This window comes from Frieseomelitta varia, unplaced genomic scaffold (genome assembly GCF_011392965.1).
Source record: "Frieseomelitta varia isolate USP_RPSP 00005682 unplaced genomic scaffold, Fvar_1.2 scaffold_682, whole genome shotgun sequence".
In the NCBI taxonomy this organism is placed as follows: Eukaryota; Metazoa; Arthropoda; class Insecta; order Hymenoptera; family Apidae; genus Frieseomelitta; species Frieseomelitta varia.
Window position 1 is genome coordinate 52,188 of NW_025110459.1, and position 18,970 is coordinate 71,157.

An 18,970-nucleotide genomic window follows, 5' to 3' on the forward strand; every position below is an offset into this window, starting at 1 on the left:
AATTATCCACTCCGCAAATATGGTCGTTTTCAACATAGTTTCAGAAAAACGTTCTCTAAGAGATTAATCGTACTTACGTATCTCATTGAAGTAGAAAGGAAAGTCTCCGGTGACGGAGCAATTGAGACGAGACTTTAGGAACGAGGTCCATCTGTTACGATATCGATGCGGACCACCTCGATCATATTTACAGACTCTCGCCACGCGAGAGTAGACGGTCTGCAAAAGGAAAAGAGAATAAACGTAAGACTGTCTTTTTGGTTTAACGGTATGCTTAATTCTAACAGTGGGAAACGACCGATCTTTACATAAATCATTAATCAAACTAAAACGATTGTGTCTCACTGTCTAGACAGAAATCAATATCCACAAGAGTGTTTCGAGCAATTGTATGAGAAGAGAAAATCTGTGTTAACTTATCAAAGTATGAATCCTTTGTATGAATCATAACAATAAATAGATTTATGTTAAAATTGTTTCTGTCTCAACAGAAACTGATATTAATCCTGACAGAAATATCCGTATACCTTTCAAGCAATTGTAAAAAAAAAGGGAAGTCTAGCCGGACCGTTGCAGCGTTAATTTATCCAAGGTCCGCGTTACAGAAATATACACAAAATTTGCGAATATTACTAACGCAATAATTATCTGCCAATTCCCGTAAATACGTGTAAATAAATAAAATCAGTAACCAGGATATTACGTTTCGATTACCGGACGAACGCACCGACGCGTGAGGCATTAACTCGCGAAATTACAGAGGCTCGATGCTACCAATTCCGCCGATAAATTCGACCACGTGGTCGCGCGAGGAAAGAACAAGAAAAAAAAAAAAAAAAACCCCCCTGTACTCGACGCGCGTTCTCGCGCGGAAAGAGAATTTTCGCCGATTACTCGCTGGTCGCCGAGGAATTTCGTTTGGAGAGAGACCACCCGGGGGCCAAGCGGCCGCTGAGCCAGCGAGATCGATCGAGCGCGCGATCAATGCGCGCACGGCTTGCCACTTACCTTGCCGCAATTGATATATTCCACGGCGGTTTCCCGGAAGAAGAAGTAGACGAAGTCTCCCTGGGCCATGGAGCTGACGAAGTTCGGCGCTGTAATTAGAACGAGCGCGTATTATAACGCTGTTGCCGTGGTTATGCAAAACGCGAAGCTACCCTTCCCACCCTTGTGAATAAACGAGCGCGATAACTGGGCAAATCGGCACGATGGATCGAGCCGCGATAAAATATACAGACGCTGCTCCACCCTCATCCACCCCCTCCCCCTCCTCTCTCTCGAGAGCTGCAATGGAATAAAAAATGCGCCCGTTACATCGGTAAGCCGGACGACCGGGAGTAGACAGAGTTTCCGGAGAAAAATCGGCTGAAAGCCAGTCGTCGAGGGACGCCGCCGATCGCCAAGGATAATCCAGCCTTGTTTTAGAGGGGGTCGGCATCGGATCCTCGTTAAAAAATCATTACCCGCTTCGTCTCCGGGATCGTCTGGCAGACGGAGGAGCAACACCAGATTTCCGACGATCGGCTGAGTCGTGAAAATCACTTCGGTTTCTTGGGCCAAGGTCCGGAGGCGGAGGAAGCAGCGAGGCGCTGGTGGGAAACAAGTCGACCACGAGTACGCGAGATATCGAGAGATACCGTTTTATTTCGCTAGTGTCGCGTTCTTCTCTCTCAATTTTTCTCCTTCTTCGTCTTATTCTTCTTCTTCTTCCTCTTCTATCGCCGCAAACACACGTACACGCGCGTGTTTTCTCTCACTCTCTTAAGAGAGAGCAGTGGCAACGACTAGCAGCAGCGTACACGAGCGTCCGATAAAGTGGGAAAACTTTATCGATTTATTAACTTGACAGGGTTTTCATAAGCTTCTTAGGATTCATAAAGTAATATTAATCTCGCGCGCCTCGTAGGTATATATCCCACCAACCCGCCATTGCTCCGACCCATAAATTTTCCGTCGTTTTCTCTGCTCTCTATTCGCCCTGCTCTTCTTCTCTCTCTCTCTCTCTCTCTCTTTCTCATGCTCGCGGCTCCTCTACATCCTCGCCGATTCATCTCCTACACCACCGCCGCCGCCTCTCTGCGTCGTCCAGCTGTCTTTCTTTCCCCCGCGTGCATTTTACCGCGTCACCATCGAGACAAAGCGGAAGCAGCAGAGGAAACGGGAAAAGGGAGAAGGTCGAGAGTCGCCGGTCTATTCAACCTTTGCCTTTTCTCTCCTCTCGCGTTTGCATTTCACGATTAGAAAACTGGCCCGGCTGGTTGGAGAAACACACTCGCGACAAGAAAAAAAAGAAAAAAAAAAAAAAAAGAAAAACAACTCGACAAATGAAAATCACGAAATCGCCGATGAAATGGTCGATGAAAGCTCTCGATGATGATCGTTTTGGCTGCTAACGACCTAACGATTATTTCGCGGCGAAAATAAAAATTCGAACGCAGCAATGGGGCGCACGCTTTTCTCCTCTTCCTGCCCCCCTCCTTTTTTTTGTTTTTTTTTTTTTTTTTTTTTTTCATTCCCCGAGAATTTTTGGTTTCGCAACGAGCGACGAAAATTTCGAGCGGCCAGCGCGAGCGAAACAACCCCGTGAGGGAGAAAGAGAGACTCCACGGTAGAGAGTTGAATTTTCAACGAACCGAGGGGAAAATCAATATTATCCAGCGGCCGGAGAAACTTGATTAGCGTTCGTACACCGTTCAATTAAAATACTCCAACGGACCAGCAGCGTAACCGTGGAATAAGACAAGGGAGGCATCCATCCACGCGGTTTATCGCTGCCGTTTCTTCTCCCGTCCAACGGCCGTTGTTTCTTACCCAAGTTTCACCCTCGGGGAGTCGAAACCTTCTCTGCTGGTCTCGTAAAAAATTTTCGCCCCACGCTCGGGATTTCTTCTTCTCCCGCGCTTGCGAGCGAGCGCGTCATTCCTCGGTATCCCAACGATAATTCTCCGCCGCCCCGGTGACCGTCCCAAATAAAAATTCGACCTTTCGGCGAAACTCGCTGGGGAACCGTAACTTTCCTTCGCCCTCGCCTCTTCGACGAAGCGGAGTCGGAGCCGTAGATATTTGCTCGACGGAGGAAAGGGAAGGGGCAGCCTGAACCGAGTGGCAATTTACGAGAGGCGACCGATAAAGCAGTTAATAATAACAATCCACGGGAAAAGAAACAAAGGGGTGGTGGTAAGGAGAGTCGTTGAACCGGCGGACAGGGGCCAGACAGGTCTTTCATCCGGATTAAAATTTCTCATCGACGACGCCCCGGCTACCAACCGGCCTTTAGCGAGACGCGTTTCGTCTCTCGGCGAGCCAGCCGAGACTTTTGTCGTTATACGGATATATGGGAAGGGCCGGTGGAATAATATCGTCCGCTCCGCGAGCTGCGAAATCCAACGTACACGCACGGTTAATCTCGGAATTACAACCGGCGTGGATTAAAGCCGAGTGAAGCGCCGCTTTGCTCTGCTTTGCTCTGCTTTGCTTCACTCGCCGCGCCAAGGCGAGATCTCTCTCTCGTAAACGTCTTGACGCGTCGGGGGATTTTTCCGATTCGAGACCAGGCACGTTTCTCCACTTTTGCGACGCGTTTCTACCGGTCGCGATCGTGCGAATGCGTTCGACGTGCACGTGCTCGACGTCATAATGGATTGTGTAACGGTGGGTAATTTTTAAATCGTTTTATCAACGATCGATTGCCTCCACTACCATTCGAGATGATTAATATTTAATGTCCGGCGAGAGTAGGGGTCAATCGGTCAACGTTCACTGTACCGCAAGATTGCCGTACACAATTTCGTTACGATAATATGGAATCCAATAACGACGCGAAGGCTAATTAAGAATTTCGTCGTAATAAAATGATAAAGACTGTGGGGTGTTTGCGTGACAAATAAATCTGCGCAACGAAGAACGTGGAATCTAATTAAGCATTTTACTGATCGCTAGGAAACAATCTGAGGTGCTTCTCGCATCCGACAAACGTGCGTTTGAAAATCGTCGAGCTCGAGCCCGAAAGCTTCGAAAACTTTTCGCTCCAAATAGCGAATCGAATTTCGTTCGCGGTTCGTACTTTGCAGTGTTTCTTCCGGGCCCCCTAGTCGAGCTTCGAATAACGCGAGCGCTCGCCAACGAAATACCGCCGGCTGATCCTTTGCAACGACTACACGCTACACACACACACACACACACACACACATACACATCGTGGCATCGTTTGCATAAATGGCGCGTAACGTATTCGAACGCGGATGCTCGTTCCGGATTATCCAGCAGGCATGCCTGAAACGTTGTTCGAGCGAGCAACTTTCTTTCTTTCTTTCGGCATCTCACAGTTTCTCGCAGCTTCTTCTTTGCGTCCAGAGAATCTATAGTCTCTGTACACCAGCCTAATAATTCTCTTTCGCCCGCTAGTTTGCCCTACCGACCTTTTTTCACCGTCGAAATCGAAAACACACTCCACCTTCAGTTTTCTCGCGCTGGAACGCAACGTGCCACGCACGTCGAGAACTTTTTGTCCCAACATTGTAATAATTGTTTTCTCAGCTTTAAGTATACTCAACAAAACAACAAAACAGGCAAAACAAATAATAAATCTATTACTTCTCAACAATTTCTCAATCGCAGTGGAGGATCACTACCGACCAGTTCAAAAAGAAAGCGACGAATCGACTGTATACGGTTTGGTCACTCGTTACGGTCCGCAATTAGTTGTCAGTTTAATCTTCAATCGCACGTTAACGCCGATCGTTCTGAATCTTACCGAATCCACGCCCTTGCTCGTCCCTTCAACAAGTTCTTTGACCGCTTTCTCACTTCTCACCGACGTCTGACATCGGCCGATTAATTTTCCACCGGCTTGCTTCCGGTTTGCTCGCGTGACTCATCTCACTAAGGCTAATTCATTTCTTTTCGTTTGATAGTAGGTGTAGGGTTTCCGTAAAGGATGGCACAATGTATAAGATTAAGCAATAACGAATTAAGTAATATTTTACGCAACAGAGAACATCTTTCATCTTCTTGTGATTGACGGGATTTCTAAAGTCTGGCAACGTCAGCATTCTGGGTTTCTAATCTTTATACTTCTCTGTGTCATTTAAATTTTTTAGAACAGTTGATTTTACTTTGATAGAGCTAGTATACAGGGTGTGCCGCTTAATTTGAAGAAACATAAAGATTATTCAGTTGCAGAGTATGGCAGAAATTCTACAGTTTTTTTTTTTTTTTTTTTTTGTACGGTAGAGAAAAATCTCGATTTTTTAAATGGAATAATATATTTTTTGATCCATTAGTCGATGCATCTCGACATTCACTGTGAAAGAGTATTAACCTGTGTACGTCGAAGAATGGTTGGTTCAAAAGATATTATTTTAACAATAATAATCTCTAAAATCTAGGCACGAGTGATACAGAAATATCGTCCCGTTTCTTACGATTGATTTTTGGCACAGAATTGCGATTAAAATATCCCCTAAATTAATGATTCTTCAACATACACCAGGCTAACACTCTTTTATTTTTTAAACGTCGTATCGAAATATATGATTAAACATAAAAAAAAGAGAAAAACAAAAAACCAAATATATAATATTTAAAATATCTGAAACTCCGTCTATCAAACATTTGAACAACTGAATAACAAAATTCGTTAACAAGTTTCTTCCATATTTCCAAAAAAAAAAAAAAAAAAAAAACCGGAGATGTTCGAGTTGTATAAAAGCTATTCCATGGCATGGATCGACAGCCAAGAAGAGAGAAAGAGAGAGAAAGAGAGAGTAAAGACGAAACTCACCGTTTAGGCTTTTGGAGTCGTACTGCTCGGTTTGCAGCGGCTCCCTGTAGATGATCGGGTCCATTCCCGCGAAGTCGGCCACCGTGCCGGTGTAAAGTTCACCGTCCACGTAGACAAAGGTGCTGTTGTGGCGAGGGTCGTACGGGCACATCGCCTGGCCGCCCTTCTCCTTCAGGATCGTATAATTGCCGGCGTGTACGCCGTAGTCACGGCACATTGGCTTGAACGCGTTCGTTGCGCACACCAGCAACGTGTTCGTGTCCGTCTTGACGAGGATGCGAATGTAGTTCTGGCAATTCTCCTCGGGCGTGCCCTTCACCAGGCACATCTTCACGTCACTGTCGGTCGAGTACCAAGTCAACCTCTGCTGCTCGGTCAGATCAGTCAGGCTCAGATTGTGCACGAGATTTCTGAAACAGAACGAACGAGAACACACTTTTAACGTTTCGCTCGTTCTTTCCATGTGCCTAGTCTCTTCCCTTGCATTTGCATCACCGATGATCGCGCGGCATGTTCATTCTTTGCTCTGGTCTCCTCGAGCTTCGAGCTTCAATCTTCAGACGGTGGACAGTTCTACACTCGCGTGTACGATCGTTCTCGGATTAAATTTGAACCAATGCTTATACTTTGTATTTTGCTCTCGAGCAAAATTTTTACAGATTTACGCTAGATAAATTCGTGCAATACTTTGCAACAAAGTCACGTTTCCTTTAAGCTGACGATAATGCAACGGATAATCAGCAGGTGCTACTAGTAGGAGTAAAAAATTTTTAAAATTATTTAAAACGTGATATATACGCAAATTAAATTGATAGACGAAGCGAGTATTCGAAGCAAAATTTGATTTCAATCATTCGATTACACATATAAATAGTGTAAATTGCAGGAAATAGTGCTAGGCGCGAAGATATCTTCTCAGTTTCTCAATTTCTAATGTAACAATTTGTTATAAATGAAAAGAAATGACCGTGAATGTTCGAAAAAGAAATGAATGTAACATCCAGTGTTATATCATTCAGCAATATAAAGACAATCGCAAGCTGGCTAACGCGTTAATAAACGGAATTTTTTTTTTTTCCACCTCAATCTACGGTTTCAATAAAGAGAAAACCCAGCACAGCTCCCCTTCTTTATCGTTTTATCCAACTTATTGTTTAACGCTTTCTATTTATTATCATATTTTACTCTACCGTTACTACAACCATTCACATTATATCGTTATATCTTTGAGTTTACTTTGTTGTAACGTCTAATGGACTCAATCAACCTTTTCAAAGTTGCTCTCGTTTCTTTTTCTCTCTCTTTAGATACGTAGAGACGGGATTTTCCCAACCGTTTGCTTGAAACGAATAAATAAATACGTGAACAAGTGATATCAAGGGTTAAATTATTGTAGTGCAGTAAACGCTTTCATATTCGGATCTCCATTATTCAAACACCATTATTCTAATATCCGTGCACTCTATAATCCGAATAGGATATTTACTAGTAAATATCCCTCCTATCACGTAAATACAGTTATCACAGTACGAGTGTATCGAATCGACGAGTAACAAGAACGCTCGTTTTATTTGTCAATTTATCATGTTACCTTACATTCATATAAAATAACAGTCAATTTTTACTTGGTAAGCTTGATGATTACCCACTACATTACTGTCAGTCTGAATTTCGTTACAAATGATATGACATGAATTTCCAATTTTCACGATTACGAATATCGCGTGTCGGCCGAGGCGCTCGAATTTTAATTGGAATCGGACCTTCTCCCGCGATATTGACTCTGGCGACCGATTCCGTTCCGCGAAATCGAAAGAAACGCGAACGGTTTGCCGCCGGCAACGGTCTAAATCGCGCGCGACTGCGAGCTGTCGCGAGACAACGATGGAAATTTGCAGCCCGAGACCTCTCGGAATATTAATCTCGAGCCGGCCGCCATAAATCTCGGCCCGTTTGTAATAAACGGATCGGGACGTCGGGGCTCGGATCCCGTGGCTCACAGCTCTTCGATCTATCCACTATTTTTTGCCGTCGAATCGATGCGCCGCGACCGATAAGCCGACGAACACTAAAAGGACACGGAAGCTCCCTCTCGGTATCGCGCGATGATTAATACGAAATCGGGCGAGAAATTTTGTACAGAAAGAGCTCGTAGATCCTCCTTCGCGGGGAATATTTTTCTCAGCTAGGGAATTTGTACATATTATTGCACGTTTTTTTTTTTTTTTTTTTTTCGGTACGAAAGAAGAACCAGTGTGAAACCTTTGTCGAAGAGTTATGTTTAACTGTGCGACGAGATGAACAGGACGAGTGAAACGTTCAATTAGTTTAGTTTCAATTTAGAAAAGATGATTTGAAGCACGAGTTGAATGATCGAACATTTTCTTGTTTTTTTTTTTTTTTTCTTTTTTATTTAGCAAAAAGTAATTTCCATGATCTCCATTAACATCAGAAGGATCGTTGTTTTATTATCTGAAAATTTTATACCAAGAGAAAACTTTCATCTTCTTATTGGTTCAGACAGAGGAGATTCTGCTGTATTTCTATTTAAATTGCATCTCAGACTCCGACGTCAGGTTATTTGCACCATCTTTGTATTAACTTTAATATTCTCTGTCGATCTACTAATTTTCAGTGATTTTCTCTTTTCAGCTGTTTGGAAGAGCAACCACCGCGACTTCAATGGGTAATCAACATTTTTCGTACGTCAAAGCATTTCTCGTTAGTCGTGAAATAAACAAATAACGAGCAACAATAATAACGAAGAGCCAAGAGCGGCAACGTTCGTCGAATCGCTCGTGCAATTAACATAATTCTACCGACAACGACGACAACGATGCGATCGATTCTCGCTCGTTCACGCGAGGGAGACCCAATTATTCGTCTCGACCTAGCCAGTAACCGATTTCGCTCCTTCCTTCTCTCTATTTTTCCTTCTCTGTCTCTGTCTCTCTCTCTCTCTCTCTCTCTCTCTCTCTCTCTCTCTCTCTCTCTCTCTCTGGATGAACAGAGAGTCGAGTCGGAAACAAAGATCCGTTTTCTAGAGGAAAGATAATCGATCAGCTTCGACGGGAGAGCAAAATGAAGGAGGCTCCGGTGCATAACGATTCCGCGGTACGAAGGGAACCGGGAACTCTCGTAACCAACGACCCAAATAACAAACCGGAAACGCGTTGCCGACGAGAGGGAAGAGATCCGTGCTCCAGATTTCGCGCACAGTGGTCGATGTATATATATATATATATATATATATATATATCGCCACTTTTAATTACGTGTTACGTCATCTCTCAGTACCACGGGCGAAAGGGAGAAAGTTTTTTTTAAAAGAGCTGGCTGGTGAGGCGGGAGGATTCGAAGGCTCGCGAAATAAAGCGTGCAAAGAAGTTTCTAAATAAAGTTCGACGATCTCATTAACAGGAGAGAGAACAGGGTTCCGCGGCTGGCTCTCGGAGAATAATTCATCGTTGGAAAGGAGAGGGAATTGGCGAAACTCGAAGGGTAGTGGAGGAGAAAGAGAGAGAGAGAGAGAGAGAGAGATAGATAGATAGATAGATAGATAGAGGGTGAAAACGAGATTTCCTCGGCGAAACCAGTCGGCACACGTAGAGCCAGGGCGTCGATCGCGCGGTAGGCCCTCCTACCGATATAGCAAAGAACGAGAAGAAGAAAACGGTCCTTTAATTAAAGCACTCGCTCCAAATGAATCCTCTATTTACCTTCCGCCGACCAGAAGATAGTTCCCGTCCCGGAGCACCAGCCGAAAGTAGTCTGTGTGCGTCTCGTTCCCCGTAAACCTGAACACATCTTCCGCACCTGGAAAAGAAAAGCAGAGAAAACGTCGGTTGGTTGGTTTTCCTTCTATCGTTTCAAAGGTGGAATTATCTTATTCGTCTAATTAACAGGGGGAGAGGGTGGGTCGATGGGTCTACGAAGTTCCATTCGCGATGGAACAACGACGAGGGGGCAGGTGAATTGTTAGAAATATACGGGCAGCAACGACATACATTTGTCAAGATTTTTCTTTTTGGTGTCTATTTAATCACTGCCCGAAGCAACTTTAGCTTTGATTTAATTTTCTTTCGTTCCTTGTACCCATTGATTTCGAGAGAAGTACCATATCGATTATTAATTAAACACTCTACGCAGTAAATGCGTAAGTGTTTCTTGATCATTTCTCTGTTGCAACCGCAAGCGTACGATATTACAAATTTTTCAAGGAATTTTTAATCCTTTTCCTTATCGTCCTCGCTTCATTTCTCAAGATCGATCGTACGTCGTTCGCGAGGAAAGGTGAGAGGCCTCGGTTGATTAAGACCCTTCACGATACGCGATAACGAGTCTCGCGAATTTCGACGGCGAATTTCCGTGAAATTTGTCCGGCGCGGAACGAGCTACCATCGTTCTCCGAGAGAGGATCGCGTGGGAGGAGTGCCGCCGACGGGGAGGAGGCGGAAGAACCGATCGATGGCTAAAGGGCCAGCCAGAATGGGGGGGAGAGGACCGTTGAAACTAATAGATAGGTAATTAGCGGATAATGAAGTAGCTTCCTGCCGGGTGAAAAAATGGTCGATCGCCGGGATAGATTCGTTAACGATCGATCGATCGGACCTTTGTTCTTTGGAATCGCGGTCAAAAGGAACTTATTACGCTTATTAAGCCAAACCACTGTGTCCGCTCTCTCCGTAGATGCGGAAGGCTTAGTCGTGCAATTAGGGGCGTCTATTGGTGCTGCGTGCGCCCAGTGTGTCAACTCGTCGATCACAATTTGACTCAACGGTTCGCCATCGTCGAAATGATTAAGAATTCCAATTAAGAAAAACGCCTGAGCATGAATTCTATACACACGTGGTTCCTAAGATATTGTTCGTTATTAATACTTTAGGTTACAGTAACTGATCGTTACTTTATTTACTCGTTGGCAGCTGTACGTATTTACTAAAGGGTGAGTCAATAGGAAGAAAATGTAAAACGAACTGTTGCTGGTTTCAAACGAATTAACGTTAGACCGCGAAGAGGTTCGTTAAATGAATGAAATTTCTGGCCACACGCTTCGAATGAACGTCCAGCGTATAATTTCCCACTTTAATCCTCTGATGATATCGCACAACTCGGACGTTATACATCCGAATGTTCGCAATTCTCGAAACTCTGCCTCCTCTTTGCTTGTTGCTTCGCTAATGCATCCCATCCTCCCCTCACTCTCCCACCTCCCCATTATAGAGACGTTAAATTAATTATTCGGATTTAGAATCTTCTCATCGGCGAACGAGATTGTGGAATGTTAACTGAGAGTTAACCGAATTGGTCACTCCGATGTTTGATCGCAACGTAAGATCGAGCCGAGCGCGTCCACCAGCCAATTCCCAATCCGGTGGGCGCACGGCGACACCGTGGGCCATAATTATCGACGTGTTTCCGCGTTTCGACGTCAGTCAATGTCACTGACCCGTCCTTTCTGTCCGGCCGATGCAATTTAGGTCGCTGGATAAGCACGCGATAGCGACCGACAATAACAATGAGCGAACGCGCCACGGCTGAACGGGGGCCACGATTATGAAAGGACCGCCACCCCCTTTCCACTGCCGCGAACGCGGCTATTCACTTTGGCCCTCCGCAAGACGTTCGGGCCAAGTAATTAACGTAATTCCGATCAACTTTCAAAGCGAGCGAGTCCACCTTGCCGAGCTCCATTCATCCGCTTCCGCACGTTTCAACGTTTCCCAGCTGTTTCGAGCGGCGGGAGGGGGCGGGGAGAGGGACGCGCTACCGCTTTCAACCACGGCTTCCCATCGAAACCGGAATCGTTTTCCAGCGAGATTTTTATTTATTCGTACGACGAAGGATTTCCAGCGTTTTCCGTCGGAGGGGGGAGGAAAAAGAAAAAAAAAAAAGAAAAAGGGAGCGTTGGTACATGCAGAGACGCAGAACGGCGTATCACGTAACGTGGTACGAAATTAAGGGGATCGAGTGAAGTTTGTGAATTTCGCTGTTTCTTTTTCTTTCTTTCTTTCTTTCTTTTTTTTTTTTTTTACTAGATTTTCTTTTTCACGTAAATTCGTATTTTTAAGAAGTAGAACAAAAGAAACTTGGGGCTCGATAGAGACGATTGTTTCACATATGAATATTACGAAGGCTATATCGTATTTTGGATATTTCGTGCATTTTATTTCAGATTACACGGTGTTACGTGTAACTTCGTATTTTAAAATTTCCCGCTAAATGCGTAAAAATCCGCAGTAATTACGAAATGAAAAGCCACAAATATAAAATGACTTTCAGCTTTATATTTGGATTTTCCTTTTTTTTTCATATTTTTTTTTTTTAATTTTTTGTTAAGTTAAAATGGTGCAAAATGGTGGAATTGCTGTTAGCTTCAAAAATCTCATTTCGACTGCTGATAGTCGTCGCTGCAAAGAACTCGAACGTTCGAAGTAAATTGATTGAAAAATAGAAATGTATTAGTCACATTTATACAGGGCAATCCACGCAACTGTAGAAAATTACACTTTCTTTTTTCTTTTTTTTAAGGTTAAAAATATCAGAGAACGAAGATGATGAAAATACCAAAGATCAACAGCATCGAAAAATGATCGTGAAACTTACATTTTACGAAATACGAGGACCAATACACATTTTCTTCGTCCCTCAGGCAACAAGTTTCTACGATCTTGAAATCAAAGTTTTAAAATATTTTGTAAATTCACCAACTTTCGATGTTATGTTCACTAAGATTTAAATTCACCACTTTAACATTTCTTTTATATAGAATGGAAAAAAGAAGAAAAGGGAGAGACCGTTCATTCGTAGCCCGTTCCAATTATATTTCTCCAATTTCAACAACAAAAATATATAAAAAAATATATATATATATATGCACGTATCGCTCGTTAGTACAGTTACACCGCGAAAATATTGAAACCTTTCGCTTCGTAATAGCCAACCCCCAACGAATTTCGCCACTTTCCCGGACAAGTTCCATAGTCTAAGATCTCTGTGCCTCAAGAGGCTGGATTATCAACGTCGTCGTAACGTTTGAGGCACAATTAACGCGGCCCAGCGACATCAGTCAATACCGATGATTCGACCGGATGCTTGTCTCGCGCATGCAATTTGGGTCGCCGATAGCCGCGGACTACCGGGTGAATGTGAATTCACCGGGCCATTATCGGAGGATCATACGTCTTGCACTGGAAACGAATTAACGTCACGCTGGCCGGCGTCACATTCGTCCCGGTCGGATGGGAATGCCCGAGAGGATCGGAGGGGTCGACGATGCCAGCCAGAGAGAGAGAGAGAGAGAGAGAGAAAGAGAGAGAGAGTAGACAACGGGAGACAGGGAAACGGTTTTAGATAGAAAATCGGGACGAGATCGCTCCGGGATATAGCCGAATAGCCGGCTGTCCGCTTATTAAACGTTTTCCGCGTGGAGAAACGTTACATCGCTATTTACGGTATCTGCTTTTGACTGGTTTTTACTCGCGGGGTTCGGAACCGGGTGTCCCTCCCCCTCCCCCTCCCCCCCACTTCCCCGCCATTCGATCGATAATTATCGAGTCACCGCCGAGCTACCTGATGCTTTTTTCGCGGAATCAAACGGCGGCGAAATTGCGAAAACCGGGACGCAGGTCTCCCACTCCGTCGTGCAAAAGTTGTCATTTACGTCGTTTGATATGTTACGATGTTTGCCGTGGATGATAAGAGTTTCGAGCTGTGTGCGTTTAGAAATTGTTTGTTGCACGTTCCCTGGCGAAAAGGTGATCAAACAAACGTATTCGAAAGCGTACAAGTTGCTCCGCGTTCGCCAATTGAATTGAAATTGTTATTCCTGGTTTTCCTAGGTATTTCAAACGAATACGACGCAGCGTATATTTCCAAGATTCTTTGATCTTTTCGGCCTGTGTCTCGACTTGGACTGCAATCGAAAAAAAAATTATTCCACTTATGAGATCGGTAGAATAATATTTTCCACTCATTGTGTAACGTTGTGCTAGTCTTAACGTCAGATAAAAATGATTATGAGCATCGCTGTTAATATGTAAAAATATTGACGGGTGTAGTAACAGATGACACCTAACGAGAAAAGAAAGATACAAATTACACTTGTAATATTTACGAGAGAAAAGCAAATTCTTCGACGCGCGCGATTGAATACTCCTCTGTCTAGACAAATGTTTTGTATATCGAGTAATACGACTCACGTTTGTGACTTGACAAATATCACTCACAATTAATATCATCAGGTTTGGGTTAGATTTATGAATATCATTCTCTCCTCGTGCTCGCAAACTTGCCACTTCGCTTACACCACGCGCACAACGACGTTCTTCTAAATTACGTCACTTCGACACAAATTTAATTTCATTTACCGAAAACGAGTGGTCCGCCAACACATTAAACGAGTCAAAATACGCACGCGTGCTTGTACTTTTTTACCAAGGAGAGACAATCAAATCGTAGACGAGCGTAAATCGTACGTAGACGAAACGCAAAGGAGAATAGACGAGGATAAAACGGCGGAGGTCTCTTTCGCTGATTGGCTTCGAAATTAAACGGGCCAGCTTGCAACTCCCATCGGTTCTAGATCCCTGCCCGCCGCCGCCGCCGCCGCCGCCGCTCGCTCGGTTATCGCTTTCCAAAATTAGCCGGTCGATTGCAATCTCGCGCGCCGACCATCGCGAAAACGCAAAGATTCCGTTTCGCCGTTCGTTCTAATTTCCAGCTGGAAATTACAGCCACCCCACCCACCACCCCTCCACTCAGTCGAGATCCAACAACCGCTGCTCGTATTAATCACGAAGGGGGGATTCGCGGCCGCGTTTGTTCTCCGCGGCGGACGGTTTGAACATTGTCGTTCGCACCGGGCGAGCCGCGTGCATCGTCCTTTCACAGGACAGGGCGAGGCAGGAGTTTGCGGTGTACGTCGAGCTTCGTCTGACAGGCCGCCTCGCCTGATACTGCCATCTTGATTTACGTCATTATCATCATACGCAGCGGGCAACGTTGCGACGAAAGATAAATGGTTCCGAGCTGCGCGTTGCGAATATATTTTTCTGCGGTTGAACGCGGGATTGATTTTTCCCAGGAATCAACGTTGACTTCCAACGTTCAAACGTAGCCCCTGCGTCCGTTTTTTCGATACGATCGATCGATGCAACCTGATATTTTTTTTTTTTTGGTACGAAGGAGTATTATTCGGTCGGGGGATATTTCAAACTTCGACCATTTTCGAGCGTCCGTTAGAATCGCCAAAAGTTTAATACCGAACGTGGAGCGGTGAAATTAACCCTTTTAGTTACAACGGAGACGCACATATCCCCGAGGAAGTGTAAAGCGTCCTACCGAGAGATTAAATATTAAAACACCGCTCGGCCAAAGTTCCGATGATACGTAGCTACCGTCGGCCAAGTCAATATTCATCAAAAAGTTTCTCGCGAGAAGTGAGTGGCACCGGCCACGTAATTTTGCTTTTGTTTGATTCTTTCATCCTAGATGAGATATATACACCCTACGCTGGTAAAAATAAAGTTAAAGGAACGAAGAAAGGAATTAAAAGAGAAACTGGCACTGTGCTCCAAAAGAAATACGAAAGAAGCAACGATGCCTGTACGTTGTCGTCCAAGCTCATTCAACCATCCAGTGACATAGCTGGTCACTAGAGGTTGCCGAATCGAACGATCCAATCGCCTCCTAATGAGCAGGAAGCGTTACGTATCGATTTCGGGGGTTGTTTCTAGGCGAAAGGCCGCCATTCGGTGTTCGAACATCGCGAATTAAATAGCCGTTTCGGTGGCTAGATCCGGCGGAGACTCGAAGGGTGAAGGGACGGCCGATATTTCACGATATCTCGAGCGGAGTCGAGCGCGTTACATCGCCGACAAGCACGGATTGTTCGTGAATCGCTAAAAAATTGAGCAAAGTGAATTTATCTGGTCCAGCCAGGGGGGTGAAGGGGGACACGAGCAGGCGAAGCCACAAATCACGTATATAAGTTCGTCGAGGCGGCGGCACGGCGTGGCATAGCGTGGCATAGCGTGGCGTGAAACCCCGGCGCACCGCGTATATTCGGAAATATTGAACCCGTCCAAAGTTACGACTCCGCCGTCAAACTTGCTCGATCGAAGTTTGCGAGATCGTTCTCCGCTCCCCTCCGCCCCCTCCCCCTCCCGCTCGACACCGGATAGACCAGCGGGGGCCCATCCAGACGGAAATCCGACGAATAGAGCGGACACGGGGTAAAAGATGCACGCGGCTGAATGAGTCTGACAATTCTCGAAGCGAATTGTTCCCCGCCGATCGAAAGACGCGAGCAGCCAGAAAGAGGAATGGCAATTGAATTGCGTGTCGTATAATTCTTTTTATTTAATTTTTTCTTTTTATATTCGTTATATGGATTACGTTGCCTGTAAATTCAGATTCAGAGCGGTTCTGCGAGCGTAATTTTAACCTCTTGCGCTGGAATGACGTGCCACGCACGTCGAGAATTTTGCAATGTTCCCACAGCTTTAAGTATATTCAAGTACAAAGGCGAAACAAATAATAAATTCATTACTTCTCAATCATTTCTATCCAGCGACATCGTACCGACGAGTTCGAAAAGAAAGCGACGGGTTATTGTACACGGTTCGGTCACTCGTTACGGTCCGCAATCATCAGTTGCCAGCTCAAGTGGTTAATGTCACGCGGGATGATACTCGGGAAATTAAAAAAATTTGTAACGTCGACACGAGTTGACACGATAGAAGTTTTCAATAGCTCTCAGAAGCTTTTCAACAATAATGAACCAAAGAAGTTTTCGACCGTTGCAATTTGAAAATGCACGAATCTCAGGAACCTCGCGCTACATATACTTGCTTCGATCTGTTTCGTACAATTTGTAGAGTATCCCTCGGCCTAGAGTTCGAATCGAGTTCGAATGCCATAAAACCTATCGTTTGTCGCCGGCAGAGGAATACAGAGAAATATGCAGAAAGCACAAAAGAACCAGGGGTGCCGGTTTATCCGTTTATCGACTCGCCCCGATCGCTCCAAGTTCGAAAGTTTCACGCTGCCGCTGTCCAAACGATTTGGACGTTATCCAACCGCCTCTCTCCTCGCCGACGATTTCTCATCGTTTAACGCTCGCTCTCGTGAACCGGGGGGGGGGGGGGGGCCGAAAAATTTCGCGAAACTTTCGCGTCTCATAACGCGACCGACCGAATTTTTATCACCGTCGCAAGGAGGAGTTTAACGACGTCCTACGTGAGAGAGAAGGGTGGCACGACGTATGCAGGTGAAACGTATTTTTCCCAACAATAAGCACGGTTGACGTTTACAAGGGGTGAGGAGGGGGGGGGGGTGGAGAGGGATGAGAGGCTGCATGACAGAGGAAACGCCCGGTGAATTAATAAAACGCGAATGGAGGCCGGAGAGCAACGTTATCTAGCTATCCGATCGTCTGCCGAGGTACGAAAGTACGTTCTCTCCTTCAGTCGAGAAGTGGATTATCCGCGTTGACGGTTCGCCGCAAGAGTGGACACCGACCGACCGGGTGAGACCCGGTTTACACACACGCGGAGGGGTTAAAGGAAAAACGGGGGTGTGGCGTTATGTCGGGCGAAAGTCATTAAAGTTTCGCACGTGCCAGGGTGACGCCACTGTCAGGGCAACCGTCCTGGCCCATTATTTTTTAACGGCCCCCCTGCAGCTACCTTTCTCTCACTCACTCTCGCTGTGCGTGTGTGTGTGTGTGTGTGTTTCGCACGCAGTCACATACCTAGGTAGGTGGAACTGCGGTCTTCGACCCGCGGTTAAACCATGACTAATGAACGAGCCCATCAACCGACTCGAGTCTTTCCCGCTGGTTTTACTGCGTCCGAAGCTCCGCGAGAAATATCGTTCGACTAGCGGTTTTTTTTTTTTTTTTTGAACACGAACGTTGTACGTAGGTGTGTAGCTAAGGCAGGAATCGAGCAGTTGGTAAGTAAGTCTGAAGAAGCCTTCGGTTCGAAATTTTGTTAGGTGTTTGACACCACACTTTCAAACATATCGGTATTGTGCCATCAAGTTAAGTGCACGAAGGGGGGTAGAAGTGGCATCGAGTCATTTGCGAAGTAGGTTCGTAGTCTTTTAAAGCTTCAGGCTCACGTTCGCAGCCTTTGATAAATTTTGTAACTGTACGAGCAGCGTAATGCTACCAATGACAATGAAAAAAATGTCGACGATTCAAAGTTTCGTAAAACAAGATTCGCACTCGGTCTCGTTTCCAAGCGCGAAGCTTTTACTTTGGCGGCTGTGAGTTCGTTCTTTTTGAAGATTACGGAAATTGTACAGACGCTGAAAAATTTTCTTCGTAACTAGATGCATCATGATCTTGAAGAACGAAATTTTCTCTTTACCACGAACCCTTAAAATTCGCCGTACCACTTTTTTTTACCATTTTGTTGAACTTGTAACATTAAACTTGAAGGATTTATTGAGTTTCTGTCGTTTAACCCTAATATTCAACGTTGAATAAAATAGCCAAAAAAAAAAAAATTGTACAAGTTTCAAGGGATCGTTATAAAAGGGAGACTTCAATCTTCGAAATGATTGTAGATTTAGTTATGAAAAAAATTTTTGTTAACGTATAAAATGTTTGAATCTTCACAATTTTCAAGAAAAGAAAAAGATACGCTGCATGATGACACGCAAAGTCATCTTCAATCATGTAACATATTATTATTTATTATATTATTATATTATATTATTTATTATATTATTTTTTTATACACGTTCTAATGATATCATAACAATTATACATATTCAAGTACGCAAATGTTATACTAAACATCACAATGTACAAACATCAATTTTTAATTTCCAGATACGTTCGTAGATTCGTTTCAGACTCGGCCGATACAACCAAGAAGGCCATGTTTCATGGCTGAGACTTATACTGCCAAGATGGAGACTCTCCGAGACTCTGCACATTCCCTTTAATCATAAGGCCGCGAGTTTCGTTAATGCAAGTTAAAATGAAACTACCCGCTTCTCCTTTCCTCCCGTACGACGTGGCACAACTCCATTCCCTTATGTTTATTACGAAAATGTGTAATGAATGCAAATCGGTAAAATGAATTGTCAGAGACGTTCTATATTTACGTGTAAATTAATTGAAAGTTCAAGAGTTCGGTGGGCTTTACAGCGCCACGTCTGTACTTCGGT

The 18,970-nt window shown here is 44.6% G+C and overlaps 1 protein-coding gene across 2 annotated transcripts in view; it reads right to left on the minus strand.

Moving 5' to 3' along the window:
* LOC122535215 (semaphorin-1A) overlaps positions 1–18,970 on the minus strand; it is a 213,924-nt gene that overhangs the window by 14,328 nt on the left and 180,626 nt on the right. For both annotated transcript variants that reach the window (XM_043666562.1, XM_043666563.1), the window contains 4 exons: positions 9,505–9,601; positions 5,786–6,195; positions 1,009–1,097; positions 78–219 (listed from right to left, as the gene is read on the minus strand). In XM_043666562.1, the coding sequence (XP_043522497.1) occupies positions 78–219; positions 1,009–1,097; positions 5,786–6,195; positions 9,505–9,601 (738 nt within the window). The remainder of the gene's footprint in view (positions 1–77; positions 220–1,008; positions 1,098–5,785; positions 6,196–9,504; positions 9,602–18,970) is intronic.